The 25116-nt window shown below is 39.3% G+C and overlaps 1 protein-coding gene across 5 annotated transcripts in view; it reads right to left on the bottom strand.

Annotated features, from left to right (window-relative positions):
* Positions 1–4473: 4473 nt before the first annotated feature.
* Positions 4474–25116, bottom strand: part of GPAM (glycerol-3-phosphate acyltransferase, mitochondrial) — a 51402-nt gene continuing 30759 nt past the window's right edge. For 4 of the 5 annotated variants that reach the window (XM_037804817.1, XM_037804816.1, XM_037804818.1 and 1 more), the window contains exons 9-21: positions 23675–23774; positions 23129–23341; positions 21445–21558; positions 20266–20351; positions 19457–19572; positions 16704–16774; positions 15649–15913; positions 14939–15081; positions 12600–12677; positions 11850–11990; positions 10302–10491; positions 9049–9107; positions 4474–8337 (exon numbers count right to left, since the gene is read on the bottom strand). In XM_037804817.1, coding sequence (XP_037660745.1) covers positions 8221–8337; positions 9049–9107; positions 10302–10491; positions 11850–11990; positions 12600–12677; positions 14939–15081; positions 15649–15913; positions 16704–16774; positions 19457–19572; positions 20266–20351; positions 21445–21558; positions 23129–23341; positions 23675–23774 — 1693 coding nt within the window. In that variant the 3' untranslated portion in view covers positions 4474–8220. The remainder of the gene's footprint in view (positions 8338–9048; positions 9108–10301; positions 10492–11849; positions 11991–12599; positions 12678–14938; positions 15082–15648; positions 15914–16703; positions 16775–19456; positions 19573–20265; positions 20352–21444; positions 21559–23128; positions 23342–23674; positions 23775–25116) is intronic. The other variant, XM_037804820.1, reaches the window with a different exon arrangement.

Here is a 25116-nt window from a genome sequence, read left to right as displayed (position 1 = left end):
AGCTGGGAACATACTTCCTATTTAAAAGGGCTTCTAGATTAGATGCTTAAAGTGTTCTATAGCTGTGGCCCCATTAATGCCAGGCCTCTCCCAGGTTGGCTGAATTTGGAAGTGGTTTGTTGGCTCACTGCCTCTAAGGGGAAGCGATGTCTCCTGACCCCAGACAGAGGGTCCAGAGCTGCCACCTGTGCAGTGTGGGGAGCCAGGGTGGAAATGACACCTCTTCCCTCAGCCACAAGAGAGGAGAGAGCTTTCCAACCCAGTGAACCCGGTGAGAGACGTCAAAGCAAGTCCAAAGCGAGGCTAAAGCCTTCCTTGTGCCCAAAGCACTGCTCAAATAAATGTCATCTCCAGATTCTGTTTCAATATTGTTTGTTCCACCTTCCAGGGATGCTGATGCCTCCAGTGAAGCATCATAGAGTCCACTGTTTAAGAAGGAGTTTGAAAACCAGCCCCACGGCTTGCGAGCATGACCTTGAATAAGTTGCTTAAATTCAGTTTCCTATTAGGGTTGTTTAGGAACACCATCAAATGATCAAGCCAGTGCCTGGCACATACAATAATAAAAATATTATCATACGCTTATCACTGATGAATCTCGGCTCCACGCCATAACAAATATGAAATAAATGGTCGCAGATTCTAGCCATTCTCAACCAGACTCTCCTCTTACTCAACCCTATTTGTGCAAAGAGCACAGTCCAAGTGGGGCCTCTGCAAAGCCCTTTACTTATATTCTTTTCACCTTGTCCTGATGATGTGCTTCTGTCAATTGTTCCAGAATAAAGGCAGAGTTTGCAAATCCCTGGAGAAAGTGTGCCATAATAATCAAGAGCAAATTTGAACCCCGCCTTGAAGAAGGCTTTGGCAAACTACTACAGCACTGAGCCTCAGATTCTTCGCTTCTAAGATGGGGATAGTAACCTACCCTAGAGGATTGAGATAATGTATGAAAGTGCTTAGCATAGCACCTAAATAAATAAGTACAAATAACTTCTAGATATTAATATTTCTTGCTCATTGCCCATTTTGCAAGAGCCAGTTAACTTCCTTCCAGTTTCACATCATTATGTAATTTGCCAAGTTCCACATCCAACACCTGGATTATCTCTGCTTCACTGAATATGAGTTTGGTCATTTTGCTTACATGTTTATGTTCTGTTTGGCTGGTGTTCACTGGACTGAGAGTCAAAAGATGTTGCTTCTAGTCTAGATTCCATCATCAACTTATTGTACAAGCATGCACAATTTCCTCTCCAGTGAAACTCAGGGATTAGACACTAGGTATCCCCTAATTTTACTTCCAGAGCTTAATTTTCTGTCCTAAATAGAAAAATAAAGAAAATCAAATACCACACAGGTTACATAACACTTTCAAGCTTACAAATCACTTCCACATTCATTATACCTAATTTCCTCTTCAGAAAAACATTGTGATATAGCCCAGGGTCTTTTCTGCTTTTGCACAGTAGAGCCAGAACTCACAACTAGGATTACCAGTCCCCAAAACTGATGCGCTTTCTACTATATTCCTCTCATTAAAAATTTAAAAGCCAATTTGCAGGGCTATATAAACACAGAGAACTAAGCCTTCCTTCCTTTGGTTGGGCAAACCTTCCTTTTCACAGATCAAGGGCCAAGAAGCAAACAGATGCCGAGCTCTGTGGTATAAGTCATATGACAATGCAGAAGTGATTCTACCAAGTACACGGCTGTCTAATCAATGACAAGTCTTGAGGCTTCCATTTCCCTACATGGAATCATCTCCAATGTTACCTTAAGGCTCAGCTTGGTCAAGTTAACTTGATGGCTCTAATACCTCCTTGAGACAAAGCCACTTTGAAAGGGCTTTATTACCATCTTTTGCTTTTTCCTCTGTACACTGTGTAGAACTGTGGCACTCTAATTTTTACAAAGGCAGTATGTCTAGAGCAGTGGTTCTCAAACTGCATCGGGATCACCAGGGGGCTGGTTTAAATGGCTCGCTGGGCTCTGAGGTGGGGCTCGGGGAATCTGTATTTCCAGCAGGTCCCCAGGTGATCCTGATGCTGCTGGTCAGGCCCATGTTTGTGAACTATTGGTCTAGATAGAGCAAGTGTAGTCAGTCCCTCTTTGGAATCCTCATCCCCAGCACCATGCTGTTCCAGAGGTGATCCTCCTCTCCACCACGCACACCTAGAATCATGAACCAGAAGTTGGGATGTTTAGCTGTCATTTCAGCGAGGGAGAAATAATGAAGCATGTGAATTTGGCCTCAAGTCCTCCAAAGATAGTGAAGGATATGGGCTCTGGGGATTCTGAAAAGCTGAGAGAGTACTGAGGAACATCTAGTTTCACTGCTGTCTCCCTACAGATGCTAAGATTGGTTGAAGAAGCAGCAGAGCCAGATTTTTATAGTTAATAAACATTTCCTTACAAGTAATCTCAATGATTTTTAAAGTTCTCAGGTGTTGAAAACCTGGGTGTATTGAAAAAAGAAGTAGCTTCTTTCTCAACTCCAGCAGAACTCTATCAGGCTGCCACTGGCAGCTGCATTACACATGGATTCAGTAACCATATAATCTGTCGTCTACACCAAGACGCTTCTGAGAGTCAAAGCGGCACTTTTAGTAATTATGAAGGGATCATTGTAGGCAAGTAAGGATATGAGTGTATGATCAGTCCACCAAAAAGGAACAAAGGAACAAGAGATAAGGTACACAACTTGCCTTCTGTAACCCTCTCACTTCTATTAAGCTCTATATCTTGGCTAAGTTAGGAACTTTTAGCAAGTGTTTGAGAGTATATGCCCTTTTCTTTCTAAATTTGAACTCACCTGCAAGATGAAGGTAGCAAGATGCATTCCCAGAGGTTGGAAATTGGGTTTGTTCACTCCCTCATTCTAATCACTTACTTCATAGGTAGCTTACACACTGGTACCAACCCCACAATGGTCAACACTGGCTTGTTTTGACACTCTTTCCTTGAAATTGGCAGGGCAATGAACCAGGCACCAAAGGTTGACTTCGACGCCCTCTGCCTGGTTAAACATCACTCAGGGTCCTCATCCAAGACTTGCCTCAAGTCTTGATCCCTGTTTATCACAGAAGAGCAAGGTTAACCTTCTTCCACCTGTGGATTGCCTTCTGGCTCCTGGAAGGGGTACCTTGAACTGGACATTTCATATCCTTTTTCTATGTCTGAAGACATGAACTGGCAACTCACAAGTCAGAAATGGCCCAGAGGGTCATTTTACTTGATCCACATAGTTTATAGGACCAATATGTAAAAAGTTGGTGTTTCACATAAAAAAAAAAAAAAACCAGACATAATTAAATTTTTATAAAAATCAAAGGATGCAGCAACAACCCCAGGACCATTTGATATAGGGGTAGAGGGCAAAGGAAAGGTTGAAGAACAGTGGAGTCATGAAGACAGACAAAAGAGAAGGCAGTAAGGCCCTGGAAACTAAAAGAGCGAGCAGGGTTCCAGTAAGAGAAGCCACACGGTGGAGTCAACACCACAGATACAGTGGATGATGATTAAGAAAATGCCTTTGTATTTGCCAAGGCATTTGTCTAATAAAGCCTTGTAAGTTTTATTAGCTGTGTGGGTAGAAGAAAGACTGCAAGGGGTTAAAAAGGTAACAAACAAGACTAAAATTAATGGGTATAGATCAACCATCAAGAGACTAGGCTTCAAAATTAACATCCACTTAAGGAGATTGAATGGTTATAAAAGTTAGAATTCTGCTATGGAAAAGGAAAGGTAATGTTTGGCAGCAGCAAGAGAGTTGCTAATGCAAAGGAAAGAACAAATGCACCAAAAAGTGGAGGCATAATCAAGGCAACAACATCCCGGAGGAAATAAGAAAGGTTAAAATTTAAAGTTTGGATAGAGGGGTTGACTTAAGAGTGAAGCCAGGGGCTGGGTGGAGAATGGTTGACGGTTTTGGATGTCAAGTTGCAGCCATGTCATATACCCAAAGTGCATGGACTTCATTGTACAGGTGTGCGTTTGCCATCGTTGCCTGATGGCACACTCTAGAGAGAAGGCTGCCTTTGAGGATTCTTGAAGGTTTCACAGTATATATCTGCACTTTGAAAAATAAATGTTTCTTATTTATCAAAGAAGTGAACTAATATTTTTGGCAAATATGATGAACTAACACTTTAGTGCATACTCAAATATATAAAAGATGAGAGAGAAGCACCAAGTTTAAAATAATCTTTTCAGAAACCCAAGGAATAGCTCTGTTATGTGAATATTTACTTAAAAAAGGATGGCAGTATCTAATATGTAGGTATCGACATCATCAAATGCTTAATAAAATTTGAGATGAGTCAAGAATAAAATAATGTGCTATAGGTTCATGAATTTATATAAGATTATTTCTTCTAACCATTTTAATAAAGTTTTATGTAAAGTAAAACAAGAGCAATTTTAAAATGGATTATGTGTGGAATTTTTAAATATAATCCAAGACATCAAGAATATTTTCATTTTTTGATTTATTAAAATAAAACTACACCTCTGTGCTTCTTACAGTACATTAACAGGCATAAAAATCAATCAACATTTCCAAATAAGTTCCGTTCACAAAATCACACAGTGTTAATTTACAGCACTTTATAGTAATTCTTTTTACAACAATCCAACATTTCTTTGTACAACAGTCAAATAGTTTAACACCTTCCATCAAGGCATTTCAGAGCTTTGGATATTTGGAAATAAGGTCAAAAGACTCAAATGCAATCATTAGTTTGTATTAAACTAAAATGCCAGATGCCAAGTCTTCAGTTCCTAAACAGTGTTTTAAAAAAAACAGATTTTAAAGCCTAAATTTTCTAAATTAAGTCTTAGAAACCTCAATGATAGTTCCTATCCATCTGTAGATAAACATCTGCATTCACTTGTGCAAGGGTTTCTTCTAGATCTGAATTAAAACCTTAATTATTCATCCCGATTAATCCTCGTGTTAATTAATTCTGCCACTTTTGTTGAAAAATGCAGCATCATTGGTGGCGGATCTTTCCATCGAAGGAAAGAGCTCTGCCCACCCCTATATTATCAGTCATCTGTGCTTATTATCTGCAGGGGAGGAAATATACAAAATGCATACAAGTTCTGCCTCGGTACCGTCTGTTGGTCATTGTTTCGTCCTCCATAAAGAACTACCTAATGCAGTGCTTCCCAAAATATTTTCCCTGGGGTTCTAGTGAGGGATTTACAGGCGTCCCACTGGGGGGCAGGGTCCTGGGGTCAAGATGGTTTGGGAGATGCTGGGATAAGTAGGCTCCTTACTGCAGGACCTGGAGTCCCTAATGCCCTAGCGTGCACTGAGTTTCCAGGAGAAAGAATTCCCGTGCAGACTTACTCTACCAGCAATGCCTTTTCTACAAAATACCCGTGGACATCTCACAGGGCACTCGTAGGACATGGAGCACTGTGGGGAATGCGTTTTCGCCCTGAGGTGCCTGGAAATTCTACACTCTGCACTTTATTGCACTCGCCAAGTATATCCTCTCCACTCACCCTCGTGACCTTGTGAGACTCCACAGATCAGAGAGAGAAGACTCACAAGGCCTCCTCTGTTACTAGTTCTACACACTTCTGCTGGTTCTTCACCTTGGTTTTTCTTGAATTTTTAAGCTAGAGGAAATTCCTTCTCCTCTTCTGAATCACTTAGGAATTCCCTTTAAAAAAACAGAGTGCAGTTTTTATATTGCTTATTATTGGTTTTGTTGTTTGTGGGTTTTTTTTGGTTTTTTTTTTTTTCAGCTTTATTCAAGTCTTCCCCTGGGGGCAAGCATTTCGGCTTTACAGAAATGCCATAGAGTAAACTGCAATTAATTATTTACAAGCACCTAGTTTGTTTAATCTTACAGGGAAGCCATCTGCTTTTGAAAAACGAGGAGAATATATTTGTTAGCAAAAGAGTGCTACCTGGAAGCCTTCCTGTGATGATACATGTTTTTTCAGTAAGGAGGCACTGAAGAATGAGCTGGGCTAAAATTAACTCAAGGGTCAGCTTGTCTAGATGAGCATAACTTTGGTTGAGATTTTTCTTCCTTAAAAAGGTTTCCAAAGCACCAGGTTAATTACAAAAAGCATGCATATTTATTCTCACAGTGCGTTAAGAGGCAATAGGGCTAGAGAAACAGACATTGCATTCCCCAAAGCATCTGATTAGATTTCTAGAAAACAAACCAACTAAAAAGGAAAATAACGTCAGAGAAGCCACTGTTTCTCCGCTCAAGCTGGCATAGCAGCAGCTATTCACAGAAGTGACACGACAACACTCTCCACTGGGAAGTCAGCCTCAGTCTGGACTTTCCAGTGGACTAACAGACAGTTTGAATAATCCTTGATCTCTCATTTAGAGGATGGAATAGTGAAATGTTTGATTCTCCAGATAAGGAACAGTCATGTGAATAAATAAGTCTCCCTATATATATCTCCAAATGCTGAGCATCAGCCAAGAGAAGTGTCCTCTACCCTAGTTAATAAAAGAGTGAACAGACAAAACAGTGAACAGATGTTTAAAGGAAGCATTAACCATTAACCAAAATGCTAACAGGTGAATATCTCCCTCCATACCAGGGCTGCTACAACACTGATAATGACTTAATGGAGCAAGTTCCTACAAAGATAAAGAAAAAATATATTTTAAATGTGGAATTTGAGTGTGAGAAGATCATCGGAGTACACTATTATTGCTATGAGTTTTGAACGAGAAATTTCATACACTTTTAAATACCAATCAGTATCCTTCTCTCTCCCAAATACATATACATGTATTATTCATGAGATGCTATTAGTGTTTAAAATCCAAGCTTATAAAAGTAGAAACTTAATTCTCAGTATATTCAATTCAAGGAAGATATACAACATTCATCATGGAAAATTCCTAATTCCATAATATTGTGGAAATAAGAGACAGTAAGCTGTTAAGAAAATCTTTTAACATTATATGATCTTTAAGAAATCACCAAAATTACCACAATTAGCTAAGAAATATGTTCCCTGCTCACAAAAAGGCACCTATGCATTATGAACAATTTTTTCATAATTGTTTGCCTCTTTGTGGCATTCAGGTTTAGGCATGTAACTCACATAAATTTTAAACTGACCATGGTTTTTTCTCAAACCTAAAAATCCATAAATGTCTTTGACCATTTACTAGTGAGTAGGGTCACCAGGTACACTGGACAGGTTGTGCACTGCATGATCGAGCGGGTACCATTCACCCATGTGGTACACTCACTGTGTGCAGTAGAGCCAGGAGCCTACAGCCAGAGCACCTTCTGCTAACAGAGTCTACCAGACCAAGTGAATTGAGGGCAGTTGCTGTGTGGCTGAGGGATTTCCAGAAAACAGCTGCCCACTGTGAGAGGCAGGTACCACCTGCGGGGTAGAAGGGCACAGACATAAAACAGGAGCTTCAAAATACTTGCTGGTCATTTAAAACTCAATGGCACATTTTTATGAAGGCAAACATTTTCAAAGCCAGTTTTCTGGCCAAATTAACCTTGAATTTTGCCAGCCAAATTCACTTCCTGGTGTTGGCTATTTGGTCACATTATCTTTATTTCTGCAAACTAATGTCTGTTTTGGGTAGCCCTTAAAACACTTTCTAGATCTGACTGCAAAGGACGGCACAGTGATACCTGGGTATGGTGTTTATCAGACCATTCATTTGCAAAGCACTTTGCGATGAAAGGTGCTCCCATTTAACATAGGGCTACAATGACAAAGCTGTAAGAAAAAATAAAATTAACAGTGAACTGATGACTCTATTACTTTTAAAGGAAGCAATAACCATTAATCAGTAAATATACCAAGGAATTACCTGACAGCATTTAGTACACTACACAAATTTTGGTTCTAGCATACAAGTACATTTTTGTGTCCATCACAGTAATTAGTCCTTAAAAGGAGTATTTAGAATGTGAATCTTTAATAAACGCCAAAATAATTTATTGCAGTTCATTTGTAATCTACTGATTATGATTTGCAAATGGAGGCTGGTGGCCCCCAGGGTGTTATCTGTAAGCTGCTGTGTCATCTCAGAGTTGCGACGATCACAGGTCCACGGAAGGGAGAAGGCACTTGTCTTCCAGGTCAGGTGAGATCAGGTCCCGCCTGACCACATGACGGCTCCTTCCACGCTCTAGTCAGAGGCGGCCTGCGAGGGACTCGTCCCCATGCCCTTCACTTGCTGGAAGTGCCAGGAGTTCCCTACAGCACCACAAAACTCAGAATATATTCTAGGAGTTTTTGCCGGTTGCACTGAGGTAGAAAGGTGCTGCTTAGTTCTAAAACACATACTTTCTTTTGTCTGGTCTCTTTGAATACCTAAAGAGAAAGTGCAGATTAAATTAAACACAACAAAAAACAGGACATTTCTGTCACCAACCCTGACTGGAGCCCTGGACAGCCTGTAACCTTTAACCCCCAAAAGCAGCAAAGGCACATGAAACCATACCCTGGCCTTAAGTACCTGTATATATGGGTGTAAGTGAGCATGGGGTTTGGAGGTCGTGGGTGCAGGTGTGGTGTTCCCTTGGGACGAGTTCCTCAGTGTACTATACTTTTAAATTGATGTCAGAATCAAGTCACAAATAGTCCCTTATGAAGGCAACTAGTAGCTCCATGGAACTCACATTGCTCATGATGTGTGATAAAGGTAAGAGACACCTGAGGATACACCTTGCAATACTGTTAAATACAAGAAAGTAACTGAAATCAGATGCATTGATGAACATCCCTGCTAAAACTGTGGCAGCATCTTGGAACATGCTGGCCCTTGTTATATAAAACCAGTTTTGGAATGAATGTGAACCAGCAAAATTCTGTGGCATTCAAATAAATATATACTGAAGGGCCTCATCTTCAACTCCCCCCCTTCCCTCCAATCCCCAGCAAAGCCTTCATGATGGACGAGCAGACACTGCTTCTCTCAGGGTCCACCCCACCACAAAGGTGGCTAGAGTAGGAGACTAGATCTAAATAGAAAGAGAACAGAGGTTAGCACAAGCTGTTGGACCGTATGTGCGGGACACCTACCCCAATATCCTTAAACAATTTCACAGCATTCCTCACAAGACAGTATGTGGCACTCTCAGCTGCAGAGAAAGAATAAAACCATGTCACATATTTTAGCCAGGAAAACACAAGAATCTCAATAGCCTCAGTAAGAAAGAGTGGGAGGCTGTGAAGACGGTGAGAGAAAGTCGGCAGACTGGGGTGACCTGTGATGTCTTGAATGATTTGCTTTCTTAAACCTATTTTGTCATCTACTAAGCAAAAGAGAGTGAGAGGGGAGAGAGAGAGGGAGAAGAGGAGAGAGAGAAAGAGAGACAGAAAGAAGGTAAGGGAAGGAGGAGGGAGGGGAAATACGTAAAACGACATCTTGAAGGGTTTTGTGAGGCCTAAACAAGAGGGTGTGTTAAAATTCCTTTAATTTGCACAATGACATATAGACGATTCCTATATCTGTGGTGCCAGAAAGAACACAAGCCTAGAGTTAAGCAAACAAGGAGTTCTAAATCCAGGCTTTCCCATCAACTAGCTATGTAAAGTGGGGTGATTAGATTAGATTAGCTCTAGATCCCTCTGGCTCTAAACATTGTTGATTAAGAGTAGTTTCAGTGATGTTCCAAAACAGCACTGTAAAAAGTGCTATTCCCACCCCAATCACACCTGTTATCAAAAGGTGATATAACAGACCACACCAAGTGCTGGTCAGGAAGTGGAGAAACTGGAACTCTTGTCCACAGCTGCAGGAGTATAAATTGGTACAACTCCTTAGAAAACTGTTTAGCAATATTTACTAAAGTTGAATATACACATGCCCTATGATCTGACAATTCTATTCATAGATATAAACCCAAAAGAAATGAGGGCCTATGCTCAAAGATACATCCAAGCATATTCATAGCAGCACTATTCATAATCACACTATATTACAAACAACCCAAAAATCTATCAACAGTAGAATGAAAAAATATGGTTAACATTTATACAGGTGAAACTACTCAGCAACAAGAATTAATGCATGCAACATGTATGAATCTCACAAATAATGTTAAGGAAAAAATTAGAGTATATTTAACTGTACGATTCAATCTGTATAACGAACAAAAAGAGATGATAATCTATGATGACAGAGATCAGAATAAGTTTGTATTTTTCTAATAATAAATCTATGATGTTAGAGATCAGAATAAGTTTGTATTTTTCTAATAATATTTTTATAATAAGTGGATTTTGGTAATTAGCAAATTTTTTGAAAAGCCCAAAAAAGTGACCTAACATACCATATACTGCAACATTCCTTTCAGTTCTGGTTATTAGGTATTTGTGCAACTTTTGCAGATATTCATGCTCTGGAACGGGGCCACTGAAGTTGTGAACAAAGATGGCAGCAGAGCTATAGGCCTCCAGCAGAGGCCCAAGGAGTCTCTGTAGGAAGGTGATGAACTGCTGGTGCTCCCTGGATTGGCTCACCTGAGAGTGCAAATACAGGAAATGAAGTCATGGGAAAGTGATCTAAGAACAAAGCAAGCTGACAGACAGCTCTTCCAGGAGAACCGGGAACCTGAGAAGATGGTCACTCATGCTACCTCACATAAAAGCAGCCTACTATTCTCTGTGCAGAGAATTTCTGCTGGAAACAAGTACTGATTTAAAAAAGGTGTTCCTTATTGTAATCACTTACTTTTATGTCATTTGAGGCTTGCAATCACTGTTTATTGAAAAATTGGCATAATTAAATGGCGTAATTATGATATATTGTCATCACTGAAAATAGCTGGCCACGAGGCTGGACCTCCAGGGTTTGAAGCCTGGGTTCAACAGTCACTCAAGTGTGCAAAAATGTCATGCCAGGTCTTCAAGACTCTCTCTGCCTTCCTCTGGCCCCACTTCCTGCCTCCCCCACATGGCCTTCAGCTCACAGCCCAGCACCATGGGGAACAAATGGCAGCAGTGATAGGGGAATTGTTGGCAGGGGAGACACTTACTTCTCCCCCTTCCCCGCCCAAAACATGCAGTTGAGACCCTATGGTGTGTGGAAGCAAGATCATTGACCCATCTTGAAACCAAGAATACCCAAAATGGAAAAAGAGAAACTTATAATAAATGTCATTTGGAATCTCTAGAAGCTACATCTCCTGACTACTGGTGTGTGTGTGTGTGTGTGTGTGTGTGTGTGTGTGTGTGTGTGTGTAATCCACTTAGGGTATTCAGATGATGGTCATATTACTAAAATTAGACATAATTGATTTTTCTATATCAGAGACAATCAATCTTTGAAAAATGGAATTTTCTTCTATGACAGGATTTGTTTTACTTGAAGGCAAAGAGTTCAATTGTGTGAAATTTTGGGAGGGATGGGAGGACTGAGAGAGACTCAAAATCCAGCAGGTAGAAGCAGTAACCAGCCAATGATAGCTGACTATTAGTTTCTCTTCCTGAGAAACACGTGGCAAACTGCTTTGCTTTGCTGACGACTGAGCTGAAGTACTGTCTTCTTAGGAGTGGGTACATGGGGGTAAACAGGTATGTACTTGAGTATTCCGTGAGAGGGTCATGAAAGGTATTACCTATGATGTTCATCTTCCTGAATTTCCTGGCTCTTGTTTCCTTCTCCATATACCTATGCCCAAACTGAACAATTTAAGGTATTTAATGAATTCGAACAGTTTGAGTATATTTACCAGGAAGAAAGTATCACAGCTGGTTCATGGGTGCCTTAGATATGAGTAAGTCACCACAGCCTCAGTTTATACAAACCTCGTAAACTAGTGGCAACATAAACCTCATCTCATCACTTTAGTGCCCACCAGAATTCTTCAACCAAGTACCTTCAGGTAGCAATCTCTCTGTTCTTCACCAAAATCACTGTCTTCATCTTCTTCATCACTTCTCCAAGATAAAGGTTCTGGAAGTTTCTTGTCCCACTGCTGCTCTGCAAGACCAGGACTAATGTCTTCCTGATCATCCTGCTATGCCAAGGAGATGACCAACAGTAAATGAAGATGCACAGGAGCACCACACAAAGCAGTCCTCTCGCCTTCCCTTCTAGATTCTTCTCTGCTTAGCCTTTCACAACATTAATCAACTTTCCTTTCCAAACTCAAAATCATTTGGGAGGGAGTAGGGGAGGACAGAAGGAAAGAAAGAGTGGGGGTCTGGGGGAGGTTGAGTTACCAGAGAGATCACATAAAAATAACCTCACCTCTTCTAAATTGCTATCTACTTTCCCAGGCCATACCCTCTATACTAAATCTACCAAAGTTAAAACAAAATCCCACAAGAAAAAAAAATGGGTATGTGCAAGCTGCAAGCACAATGACATGTTCAGCACCTCATTTTAGAATGCAAACTTCTGGACGCCAAGGAATCAAATCAAGGTATGTTTCAGACAACAACAGTTACATAAAAGGAACCAAAATATTAAACAATCCCCAAAGACATTTACTCTTCCTATCATATTTTTTCTTTTCTTCATCTAAACATGTCTATGTATCAATGATAAGTACTGGTTAAAATAAAAGGTAGAAAAGGTAGGGAAATGAAACAAGAAACCAAACAAAGGAAACTCTTCGTCTTACCTCTGCCACTGTAAGAATGCCATATTGGATAAACCTTCCTACTGTTTCATGGCAAACTTGGTAAAATGTCTGGCAGGGCTGAAAAGAAAAGGCATTTAAACATAAATGTCACTGCTCTCTCTATAAATTTTTTTAATGACAGAAAAGGCTGCACAAAGTAGCTGCCAAATATTTCCGTTGTGTCACTTACCTCACTAGGCAAGTTCTATAATTTCCGATGACCTCCCTCTTGATCAATACATGGTCGCGGTCAAAGCACGTAAAGGGACCCTTAACCTCTAGTGGCAGAGTACCCAATGCAGAACCACCTGCAAAAGGTGCTCCTGAACCCAATTTTTTCTGCCAAATGTAGCAAGTCCTGTGAGGGACTGCTTGTCAGGCTCCCCACCACCAGTTTCTTTTGCTTTGTAAGTCAAAGTCCTTGCAAAAGCCATTTACATACCCTGATACATCTCAGAGTATTTTGGGCAGAAAATAAAAATGTATTTGCAAAGTACCCTTGAGGGACCGAGGAAAAATGTGGAAATATTAACATTCTCCACCTGGGGAATTCCTGATAGTCTTGTACACATTATGGACTCCCAATTTAATAAGTCAAGCCTTTGATCCTGGAGCTTGCCCTTATGAAATTTATTCCTGCAAAGAAGAAGCTAGGCTTACTTATAGTCATGCCTACAGTCACCCCTAGAAAACCTCTTTTGTTGCTCAGATATAGCCTCTCTCTCTAAGCCAACTCTGCAAATAAACTCACTATCTTCCCCACTATGTGGGACATGACTCCCAGGGGTGTGAGTCACCCTGGCAACGTGGGACATGACTCCCAGGGATGAGCCTGGCCCTGGCATTGTGGGATTGAGAATGCCTTCTTGACCAAAAGGAGGAAAAATGAAACAAAATTGTTTCAGTGGCTGAGAGATCTCAAATAGAGTCAAGAGGTCAATCTGGAGGTTATTCTTATACATTATATATATATTCCTTTTTAACTTCTAGTGTATTAGAATACCTAGAAGGAAATACCTGAATCTGCTGAACTGTAATCCAGTAGACTTGATTCTTGATGATGATGGTATAATTATACAGCTTGTATCGTGTGACCATGTGATTGTGAAAACCCTGTGACTGAGACTCCCTTTATCCAGTGTATGGGCAGATGAGTAATAAAATAAAGACAAAAAATACATAAATAATAGGGGGGGTTAAGGAGTATGGGATATTTCAGATGTTCTTTTTTATTTTTATTTTTACTTTTTTTTAGGTTAATGAAAATGTTCTAAAACTGTGGTGATAAATGTACAACTCTATAATGATAGTGTGAACCACTGATTATATACTTTGGATGGATTACATGGTGTGTGATTATATCTCAATACAATTGCATTTTAAAAAAAAGCCATTTACAATAAATACTATACAAGAAGGTGGTGGATGAGGAAACACAACATTCGAATATCAAAAAGACCCAGGGAAAGGACAAGATCAATCTTGGGAGCCTTACCTGCCCCCACCCCCTCCCATTCTGCTACCCAAGGTCTATGCAAAACACATTCCCCATAAGGGCCACGAGCACACCACATACAAGGAACAATGTAGATGAGGGCTGTGTTCATAATACATGTACTCAGAAATGTTCTATGACACAATCATGTAAGTGGAAGAAAATATTGTAATTCCAGTAAAATCTGAATTCTATCTGTTGATGATTTGGGGGAGGGGAGGATCTCTCTCTCCGTTGCTTAAAACATATGCCTCATTATAAATGTCTAGAAGTGTGTGGATATAAAAAGAATGCTTATTAAATGAAAAGGGGCTACAGTGTGGTACAACATTCATAAAAGGCTAATTAAAATGAAAATTGGGATTTATATTACACTAGCAGGTAAAAATTAACATTCTGGTGCTGGGCCTTAGTTTCCTCATTTGTAAAACGAGAAGGGGCTAAGCAGATGAAGAAATTTTTAAAACTATTTCTTACCTTCTGTGGTTCTATCATTCAGGAGTGGGCGTGTTAATAGTTTACTAATCTGTGACCCAGCATCTTATGCACAATAAGTGCTCAATAAATTTGGATGTGACTGACTGATAACATTGAGCAATCTGTCCTATAACATAACACCTCCTAGCTGCATGAAGGGTTCACTGGAGCAGTGACCCAGATAGCAAACTACGATAGTAAATGATGAATCAGTTTGGTGGCCCAGGAGTGGAATGTAAAGCTTCAATCATGGGCCAAAAATTCTCTGAAGAGAAAAGCAAAGGTGGTATGTGTTTTCATGAAAATGCTTAAGAAAAGAACAGGCTGAAAATACAAAGAGAGATAACACTGAGCAGTATTCACTTACGAGAGAGATGGTGCCTTCATTAGAGAGCAGATAGCACAAGCTGGCAGCCTTCTGCACCAGCTGCTCCTGGCTAATCAAGTTGTGGGGGGCACCAGCAGGCCCCCCCGAGCCCCTCTTGTTCAGAACCGCATAAAGGCTGCAGGCTAACGACAGGAAAGCAACAGTGAAGCCTGGGAGCTCTTATATGTCCAAGAAAAACTTCAACTGGCTCTGATAACTGACTACCTTAATAGATTTTCAATACATCAAAAACAATGACCTGCATTCTCTGGAGAAATTTAAATAAATCCCTTCAGATTCATTTCATAGGATTCTGTATAATCCCAACTCCATCAAACTCCTTCCCTAATGGCTTCTGTTCCCTCTGTCTCCTTCTTCTCTGTCATCTCCTAATTACAAACGAGCCCCTCCAGCCTTTACATTGTTATGTGTATTTCTTGCCTGAGTTATTAGACTAAACTTAGTAGCAAGACATTTGACCTCTCCTCCTTACTAATCAGTAAATATTATGCACATGGTAATTCTGTAACTAATTGCTGAATAATAAAAGTAAAAACAGACTACAAACAGTGATATGGCAGAAGATTACATTTTTCTTAAAAAACTAAAAACATAGCAACACATTCCCTCAAACAAGGGGCTATCATCCAAACCACTACGTAAGTTCAGCCCTTTTATTTTCCATGAAAATATTTCAGGGCCTGACATACCCATGATGGCCTCCATGACAAAGACGTGGAGCACCCCATTGCTGTAGAAGTTGAGTTCAAAGACAGAGGGAACAGTTGTGCTTGGTGTAATAAAAAACTCATCATTCCGACTAGTGTGGGTGATCGTGACGCAATTTCCTAGCAGCTGTATGGCATGCATGACTACATCTTCAGAACTGCCTGAGAACCCCAGGTCAAAATCCCGAGCCAGGACTTCTTCCTTCATCACAAAGAAGTCTTCCACCAACGTGGAGAGATCAACCCCCTAGAGAAAACAGAGAAATGACCTCATAAGAGCAGAAAGCCTACATCCAAAAGGCCGAGCAGCCGCCATTCCAAGGGCATTTTATCTTGCCCTGGATTTCGTACAGCTCTCTGCTGGCACACACAGAAACAGGGCCATAATGCCACTGCAGAGCAAGCTAGAAAACTGCTTAAGCCGGATCACCAGGAATCTCAGGGAAAGTTTCCTCACGCCACATAAAACCCCAGCCACAGTACATGTGATATGAGCACACAAGATCACAAAGGGAAGGGGAAGCCATCTGAAAATAGGAAATGCTTAATTTTTGGCAGGAATTTCCCTCATTTTAAATATTTATTTGACAAACATTTATTTGGTGTCTACCTATGCCCCAAGTACTATGCTTGGTGTTGAAAACATGACTGTGAACAAAATAAACATGGTCTCTCCCACCATAGAGCTTAGACAAGTGTGTTGTGGGAGGGAGGGGAGCTGGGTCCTAAAATAAAAATCAAATAACATGTAAACTGTTAGCTATCAGGGTGCTTACCACAGGTCAATGAAATATATCTTATTTTGTCAACTACATTACCCAAGGAATGCCTTATTATTACATATTAAGAAGTCTCTGCTATTTTTTTCCCAGGAAGATTTCTCTTCCATCAGGTTTTTAGGCTCCTGTGAACTTATATTACTGTTTATCTCACAGCACTAGCCAGGACTGGGTCAAATCTTTCAGTGAATTAGTATTTGAATAGCTAACAAACACTTTTACACTTCTATTTAACTCTAGGTGACTCTGCAGACATACCTGCCTGTGTCTGTAGAGAAGCAAGCAGGCCACGATGTGTGTTGACATAATGGCACAGGATTTGCTAGCGGCTGGAAAGCAAAAGCAGAGCTTTAATTGTACATTTGGTTTATATAGCCAAAACTTAAACCTAAATTTTAAACGGGAGTATTTAAAACCTAAACCTAAATCTTTTTTTTCCAATTCAGTTGTATTGAGATATATTCACATACCCTACAATCATCCAGTGTACAATCAATTTTTCACAGTGTCATCATATAGTTGTGCATTCATCACCAAAATCAATTTTTGAACATTTTCATTACTTCAAAAAAAGATAAGAATAAAAATACAAGTTAAGAACACCCAAAACACCTCCCATTTTCATTTAGTTTTCATCCCCTTTTTTTTTACTCATCTGTCCATAAACTGGATAAAGGGAGTGTGAGCCACAAATTTTTCATAATCACATGGTCACACCGTGTAAGCTACATAGTTATACAATTGTCTTCAAAAATCAAGGCTACTGGGTTGCAGTTCAATAGTTTCTGGTATTTCCTTCTAGCTATTCCAAATACACTAAAAAATAAAAAGGGATATCTATATAATGCATAAGAACACCCTCCAAAATGACCTCTCGACTCCATTTTAAATCTCTCAGTCACTGAAACTTTATTTTGTTTCATTTCTTTTTCCCTTTTTGGTCCAGAAGACTTTCTCAATCTCATGATACCAGATCCAGGCTCATCCCCAGTAGTCATGTCCCATGTATGGGGAGGGCAGTGAGGTTATCTGCCGAGTGGGCTTAGACTAAACCTAAATCCGAAACAGGAGTATTTAAAACTTGAACCTAAATCTTAAACAGGAACATCAAAACTGTAAAAGTCCTCTAACACATTTTCCAGGACTGTGATTTGCCCAAAGGAAGTTATAACATTAAACCATGCTCTGGTACAACACAATCTCATTAGAGATCACAGTTCATCATGTAACAGAATTCGGTCCAAGAAATGGGCACCTCCAATCTGGCCAATGAAATTTCATTACTGAATGATCAAGAGACACCTTTGTTGAATACCAAGACCCAAAGCATGAGCCTGTTCTAAGAATTATGTAGGGTATTCCATTTTCATGCATTTTTACTTGTTCCTGCCTGTAGTCTGGTATAACCATAACTCTGCTCTACCCACCAGTTATCCACCACCTCTTCAGAATGAAGGGGCAGCAGAAAAAGAAAGCGGCTTTGAAGTCAGAAAAATCTTGGCTCAAATCCTAACTTCTGCACTAACTAGTTCCATTACTTGGGGCAAATTACTTAAATTCCCAAGTCTCAGTTTCCTCATTGGTAAATGAAAATACCACCAAGCTCACTGGGCAGTGTGAGAATGAAATCATTGGGCTGGCACAGTATCCATAGTAATGGGTGCTCAAGATATTTGCATTCCCTCTCTTCAACCTGGTCCAGAAGCTGGTAGGTGGTAGAGAGAAAGGGGCAGAATTACGTTTGAGAGTGACTATAACCCAATACTTTTAATTTTTAGAAAATTATAACTATATAAATCACAAATGAGAATTTCTATGGGGTAATTAAGATAAAGATACCATTTATGGGTTCTCTGACAGTTGACAATGAATTCATGAATACTTCACTCACAGTTGAAGTTGTCTCTAGTGTTAATATATTAAAAAAGTACCATGTCCCATATTTATAGCCATTAAAAAGAATTATTTATAAAGCATTTTTAAAAATATGGATAAATGCTTATGTTATAAATGGAAAATCGCACAATTCAAATCTGTAAAAATTATTTTTAGACACTAGACTGCAACACCACCGGTTATTTGGGTAGTGGGTTTTTTGCTATCTAATTTATCTTTGCTTTCCAACTTTTCAACAATAAGGATGCATTATTTTTAAAATCCAGAATCTAAGCAGGGAAGAGACACAATCAGATGTGCTTAAGAAAGAACACTCCGGCCCAGCGTAAAGTAGGGAGAGCAGCAGCTGGAGTGGAAGGAGTGCACTAAGGTAAGGAAACCTTCACAGCAGTCAGGCAGGAAGGGCTGAGGGTCTGAACAGGGAAGTGGCACAGGCAATGGTGAGAAGGAGATCTGGCCTGGGCTGTGTACAAGGGAACCCAGTGCAACTATGGGATTTTAAAGCAACCTCTCCACAACATCACACGGTGCTGCAATTCGGAACTTAAGAAAAGCTAATTCTGTACTTAACTGACACTCAGCTCTGGGTCACTCTCACTTGAACTGCTTGTGTACAACTAACCCATTGAGAAAAGCATATACTCTGTGAGTGCAGAACCATTAATTATTCAATTTGTATTCCCCACAGTTAAAACAAAACTTTATACATTACAGCCACTCAATATTTGCTAAAGAAAAATAAGCATGAGGTTAGAGGGGAATGAGAAACGTAACTATCAACCAAGATACTGCAGTACAACTTAATTAAAAAAAAAAAAAAAGAAATCCATGGGCAAAAAAAGCAATAAATCATTCTGACAATACTGTATTTTAAAAAGCAGAAGCACAACCGCATGAGCATCTGCTAAGTCAGGCACAAGGCAGTGTGTTTGACTGACATGATCTCAAATCCTCAAAGTTTTAACTTTTTTTCTAGTAACTTATCTATCACCACCCAGGTAATAGGTGATGGTAGATCTGGAACGCAATCTCAGCAGATTCCAAAACCTGTATGGTTTGCACTTTACCATGCCAAATCTGATTGGCAGGATCAAAGAGTTAGCTACTCTACTTACTGAACAGAATGTGCTCTGCAAGATTTGCAATCAGCCTTCTTCGGAAGGATTCATCTGTTGTGTTTCTGGACTCATTCATGGAAGTGTCTGTACCTTCATCAGAAGCGTCATTGGGTCTGAAAAGTTTTATCAAAGTTTAAAAACAAAATAAAAAAAAAAAAAATCAAGCTTCTACAAATTCCACTCTTTTATAAAGTAAACTATATGGGACTAATCTGTAAATGACTACGAGTCCTAAATTTAAACCACAAATACGTAATTTCTATATTTATTTCCCTCCATAATATATTCTCCTGTATTTCTAACTAACATTTGAAATACATCATTTAGTTATGACTAAATAGTATTTTGGTACATGGTTTCCAAAATCCATTGGCAAAAAGAGCACATAAAGCAATTTACCTCATTTTAAAACATTTCCAAAAATTCCACACTTCCACATATTAAAGGAATAGTCCATTTGAAGTCTAGAAAATTTAAACAGCAAGATTCTTTTGTATGTTTCATTTATGTACAATGTGCGTAGGTTGCTACCCAAAAAAAACAATTCATTTCAAACATTCAAAACCAAATAAGAACCCCTACTTGAGTCACACAATCAAAAACATAATGCAAATAATCAAAAACCTCCAAACTAATATGAAAGCGGGTAATTTCAATATCCTTTATCAGACCAAGACAGGAAATGAGGAAGTGAAAGCAAGAACATGCACATTCTTAATAAAGTTACGTGTTTTTCTATGCAATGTAAGAAACAATAGATATTTTGATAGTTCAGTTAGATATTCAAAATTTTCCACAATCCTCACCTTGATGGAAGTATAGCTGGTAACAGTGTCTGCTCCAGAGAAAGTGGAGCAGTCACAGGTTTCTGACTTTGGCTTTCTAAATATTCCTGGGGGGAGGGAAAAAAAAGACTATTTATTCTCACTTTCATATCAACATATGAAATATAATATGATCTTCAAAAATTAAAAATGGAGTTGGTTACAAAATGGGCCATGATATGGAGCGTGAGAAACAACTTCTGTATCCTAAAGCTAACTTCAGAAGTCAAGGATGATACACAGATTGCAATTTGGAGCTTAAGGAAGGCTAATTCTGTACTCAACTGACACTCAGCCCTGGGTCACTACCACTTAAATTGTTTTTGTACAATCATCCCATTGAGAAAAGTATACGCTCTTCAAGTGCAGAACCATCAATTATTTGATTTGTATTCCCCTCAGCTAACACAAAACTTCACAAATTATAGTTATGTAAACTTATAGGCACAAATAACAAGATGATGTGGAAGCAAAATTATTCAAAAATTAAAGGAAAAAAATGAACTTTTCTTACCTCATCATGAAATTATTTGACATTTCTAATATTAACAGTGATAATCAATGCAATCACACTTTTTAAAGGGAATCTGGCAGCCTGGGGGTCACACAAATCCGAAAGAATCTCAAACAAAAAGCAAATCACAATAAGCCAGAGAAGCTGTGAAGCTGTGCAATAGTTTTTTTGTTTTGGTTAAAAAAGAAAAAAAAAAAGATGGTGAAAAAATGTTGAGGTTCCTAAAAGTTGAAAGCACTTAAAGCCAGAAAACATCTAGCACAGCAATTAGATTCTTTTAAAGTAAAAACAAGAGGTGGAACAGAAGGAGAGGCAGGATCTGGGTTCCCTGCTTCCTTAGCCATCCTTCTCTCTCCTTTTCCAAATCAAAACTCTTAGAAATTTAAAGCCACAAGGACCTCAGGAACCTGCCAGTCTCAGGCTTCTCCATGAGGATCAATCAGTACCATCCCTCAGGATATATGAATCCCAGATTCCACCCAATGGGACAGAGCATCATCCTGGACTGTTGATAGAGCTGTTAGGGGAGATGTTTTGAAAAATTTCCCAGGAGCCTCAAGTGACACAGAGAGGTTGGTTCGAGACAGGACCAGACTCCTGGCTCCAGGTCAATGCTTTAACCTAGTGTCATTTCAGCATACACTCACCTTTAAGGAAAATGGTTGTGCAAAATCCACTCTGACACATCCATAGGTTTTTCGTAACATTCTAATAACACCTCTTGCTACACTCCAAAGGTTCTCGTTCTTCTTAGGTTTGCCCTTAATTCCAATTTTGAAAGAATAACATGGTGAGAAATAATAATTTTTACATAATTAACAAAAATACAACTGCAAACTTGTGAAGGACAAATTGCAAAAAAGACCGAAAAACTATTCTGTAGTTCTCAGAGAAAAATAAGATGTCCAAGAGGCCAGTCATCTAGGTCTGATGATCACCAGAATCCAAACCTGAGTGGCAAGTGAATGGCAAATCCAGCCTATAGTGGCCTGTGAGCTGATTATTCATTTAGTAAACCCTGGCAGACCATATAGAGGTCACAAGGATTTAAAATGAACTTGAGACAGTCAGGATGAGTGGGATACATGTGGAGGAGACACAACACAAACAACACAAGTCAAGAGTGCCAAGTCTCACAAAAGAAAGACAGATAATAACCCATGTTTATCACCTAATTTTTAAAGTCTCCAACTGCCAAGTGTCCTTGACTGTTTGACATGTTTTGGGCAGTAAGACTGAAACAATACTTTTCCCAAGACTTCCAAACTAAAAGAGAACAAAACTAAATTCCTCTGTAAGCCTCACACTGTTGGTAGGAGTGGTATGTTAGTATCACCAGTTTGGAAAACTATTTAGCACTATCTACGAAAGCTGAACACATACATATATACAGATGTCCGTATATATATACATACATATACACGTATATATACACACTTTATGACCCATCAACTCCACTCCTAGGTATACACCCAACAAAATGCATGCATATGGTCACTAAGAGACATGCACAACAATAATCATAGCCCAAAACTGGAAGTCACCAAATTTTTTTTCAATAATAGAATTGATAAATTGTGCTATACCCATATATTAGAAAACTGCACAGCTCTGGGAATGAAAAAACTACAACATATGTAACAATAGTGATGAATCTCACAAACCTCTTCTTCAGCAAAGGAAGCCAAACATAAAAAGAGCACATACTACATAATTCCCTTCAAAAAAGTTGAAAAATGGGCAAAACTAATTTATTCTGTTAGAAGTCAGGGTAAGTGTTTCCCCTTGAGGGGCCAGTGAGGGGAACAAGGGGAGCTTCTGGGGTCCTGATAACAGTGTTAATAGGGTGCTGGTCACATGGGTGTGTTCACTTTGTGAAAATTCAAGCTACATGATTAATATTTGTGCAAAATACTTACAAAAAATTTCATAACTGCCACTTCGCAAATTAATTTGTGCTTGCTTTGCCAACCCCACCACTCCTTCAGGGTTACCTAAAAATCTGCACGTAAACAGTAAGCCCTGGGGGAGTACAACCCATAAATAACCGCCAAAGTAGCAATGGGGACTGAGAGGCACGTGTTCTTCCATTTCCCTGTCCCAAGACCAACGCTGACACTGCTAAATCTAATCATGTTGCTCCCTCCAAGCTCAGGAAAGGACCATATTAGTGCTACCAGTCAGGATGACATATGAGGAGAAAGCTACTCACCACACCCACCCTACCACATTTCCTACAGTGCTTTAAACTTAGAGAGTTAATTCTAAAAGCCCTAATCTAAAATCAAAAGACCTGAAAAGCAAAGACTTTTGTGTGGTCAGTCCTCTTACCAGTTGCTCACCATTGTAGTGACCTTCAATAATACGATCATAGGAGATTCCAACAGGTATTACCAAGATGTCCGGGATGGTATTGGTGCATAGAGTATCTACCACAACCGACAAAAGTCCTGCCCGGGCACAGGAAGTTTTCCCACTCCTAGAGCGTGTGCCTTCCAGGAAAATCTCCAAGAATTGTTGCTGCCGAAGTAGTTCAACTATATGCTGGGATATGAGGAGAAAGTAAAACATGAATTCTTAACCACTAATCTTAGAATGAGCTCAGCAACATGAAATTCTAAAAAAACAAACAAACTACAATTTCATCACTAACAGATATTTTACTTACACAAGTAACTGTAAAGCAGTTCCTCCAATGCTATCTTTTGGTAATAATTAAAAACAGTCATCAAACCCACATCCAAGAAATACTTACTCAAATTATTCAGAAAACAGTTTTCGTTTTTTGGGTTTTTTTCCCCCATCTCAACTCAGTCAAGTCTCTTTACAGTGACAATTTAAATAATGGCTGGAAGGATAATCAGAGATAATACATACCCCATGGAGTATAGCTCTATAGAGAATATCTTTCCGTCCATCTGGTGTTTCATCTAGCCTCCGTCGTATGAAAAAGCCCCCAAGCTTAGGGATTAGGGTACTATAAGTTCAAAAAATCATGAATTATTCATAAAGAAAAATATAAAAAGAATACTCCAATTCCAAATTACTTGGATATAAACCACATGTATTATTTGGGCTGTTAGTCAAAATGTGTACATTTTCCCATTTTCCATATTACTGACATGTTTCAGTCATTTATATTATTCATTGGCCTTTAGACTATCACTGCACATAATGAAGCTCTATTATATCTCTTCCAAACTCAAGAGGCCTTGCATAACATGACACCTTACAAAGGTGACAATATAGATTTTAAGAGGATTATGAAACACTGCTGAACTTTAAAACCCTATTCAGGATTTCAAAAAACTGACCCTTACACATCCTGAAATTTGTCCCATGGCACAGTTACTACAAAATGAATGTGATGTTACAAAATCTCCTTTGGTTAGAATGTGTCCTTGTGAGATAAGGATAATCCTATCAAACTGAAAACAAACATAACCATCTTTCCCAAAATGAAAAAAAAAAACTGTTTCATTTACATGTACATAAGAATAAAACAATTATTTTCATAACACCATGTCTCTTTCTACAGCATTGATGAATTTTTATATGATGTTTCCAATACTTAAGTCAACCTTTCCAAACTCCTCAGAGTGAAAAAAATACATGTAAGTACTCATAAATAAATGTAAATAGATATATATACATATAAATGTATAAATATAAAATTTGGTGTCTTCTATAGTCAGTATAAGGAGGCTACAATAAGATGTCAAAGCCTATGCCTACTAGCAACTTTCTAATGACTAATTCACCTTCCAGGTTTCCTTAATACTGGGAAGAGGTACCCTGGAGAGCAATCACAGATGATCTAGTTCTGGGAAAAGAATGTCTCATCTGAAGGGTCATAACACTCTGTATTACAGGTAGCTGTAAACTATACGCCTCATTAGAAGATCAGCTATTTGGAGGCTATTTGAACAATGTGCCTTGTTCACTACATCTACAGCCCACCTGATAAATACTGGTTGACTGCATGAATTCACAGCTTCCCTTCAGTCAGTCTCATGAGTCTGGTGGACTGCAGAGCTCTGGAAGCCTACAGAACTCTGAGCCAAGGGATGAGGAAGAGCTCCTTGGACCACAAGGCTGAGTGAGGACCAGACTTCACAGCCTGTAAATCCTACCTGCACAACCCACCAGCCCACTGCCCTTGCTGATCTCCCTCCAAATCCATCCTCCTCCTAATCACTCTCCCCTCACAGAACTGATCTTAGAGATGCTTTGTGCTTTGAAGTTTGAAATTTCCATTTCCCAAATCAGTTAAATCTACTCCTCACCAACTCCTTGTTGGTGATCAGCCCTGCTATCCA

The sequence above is a fragment of the Choloepus didactylus genome, chromosome 15 (genome assembly GCF_015220235.1).
Source record: "Choloepus didactylus isolate mChoDid1 chromosome 15, mChoDid1.pri, whole genome shotgun sequence".
NCBI classification, from domain to species: Eukaryota; Metazoa; Chordata; class Mammalia; order Pilosa; family Megalonychidae; genus Choloepus; species Choloepus didactylus.
The sequence above is the reverse complement of the archived record's forward strand: the minus strand, read 5'-3'. Positions and strand labels throughout refer to the sequence as shown.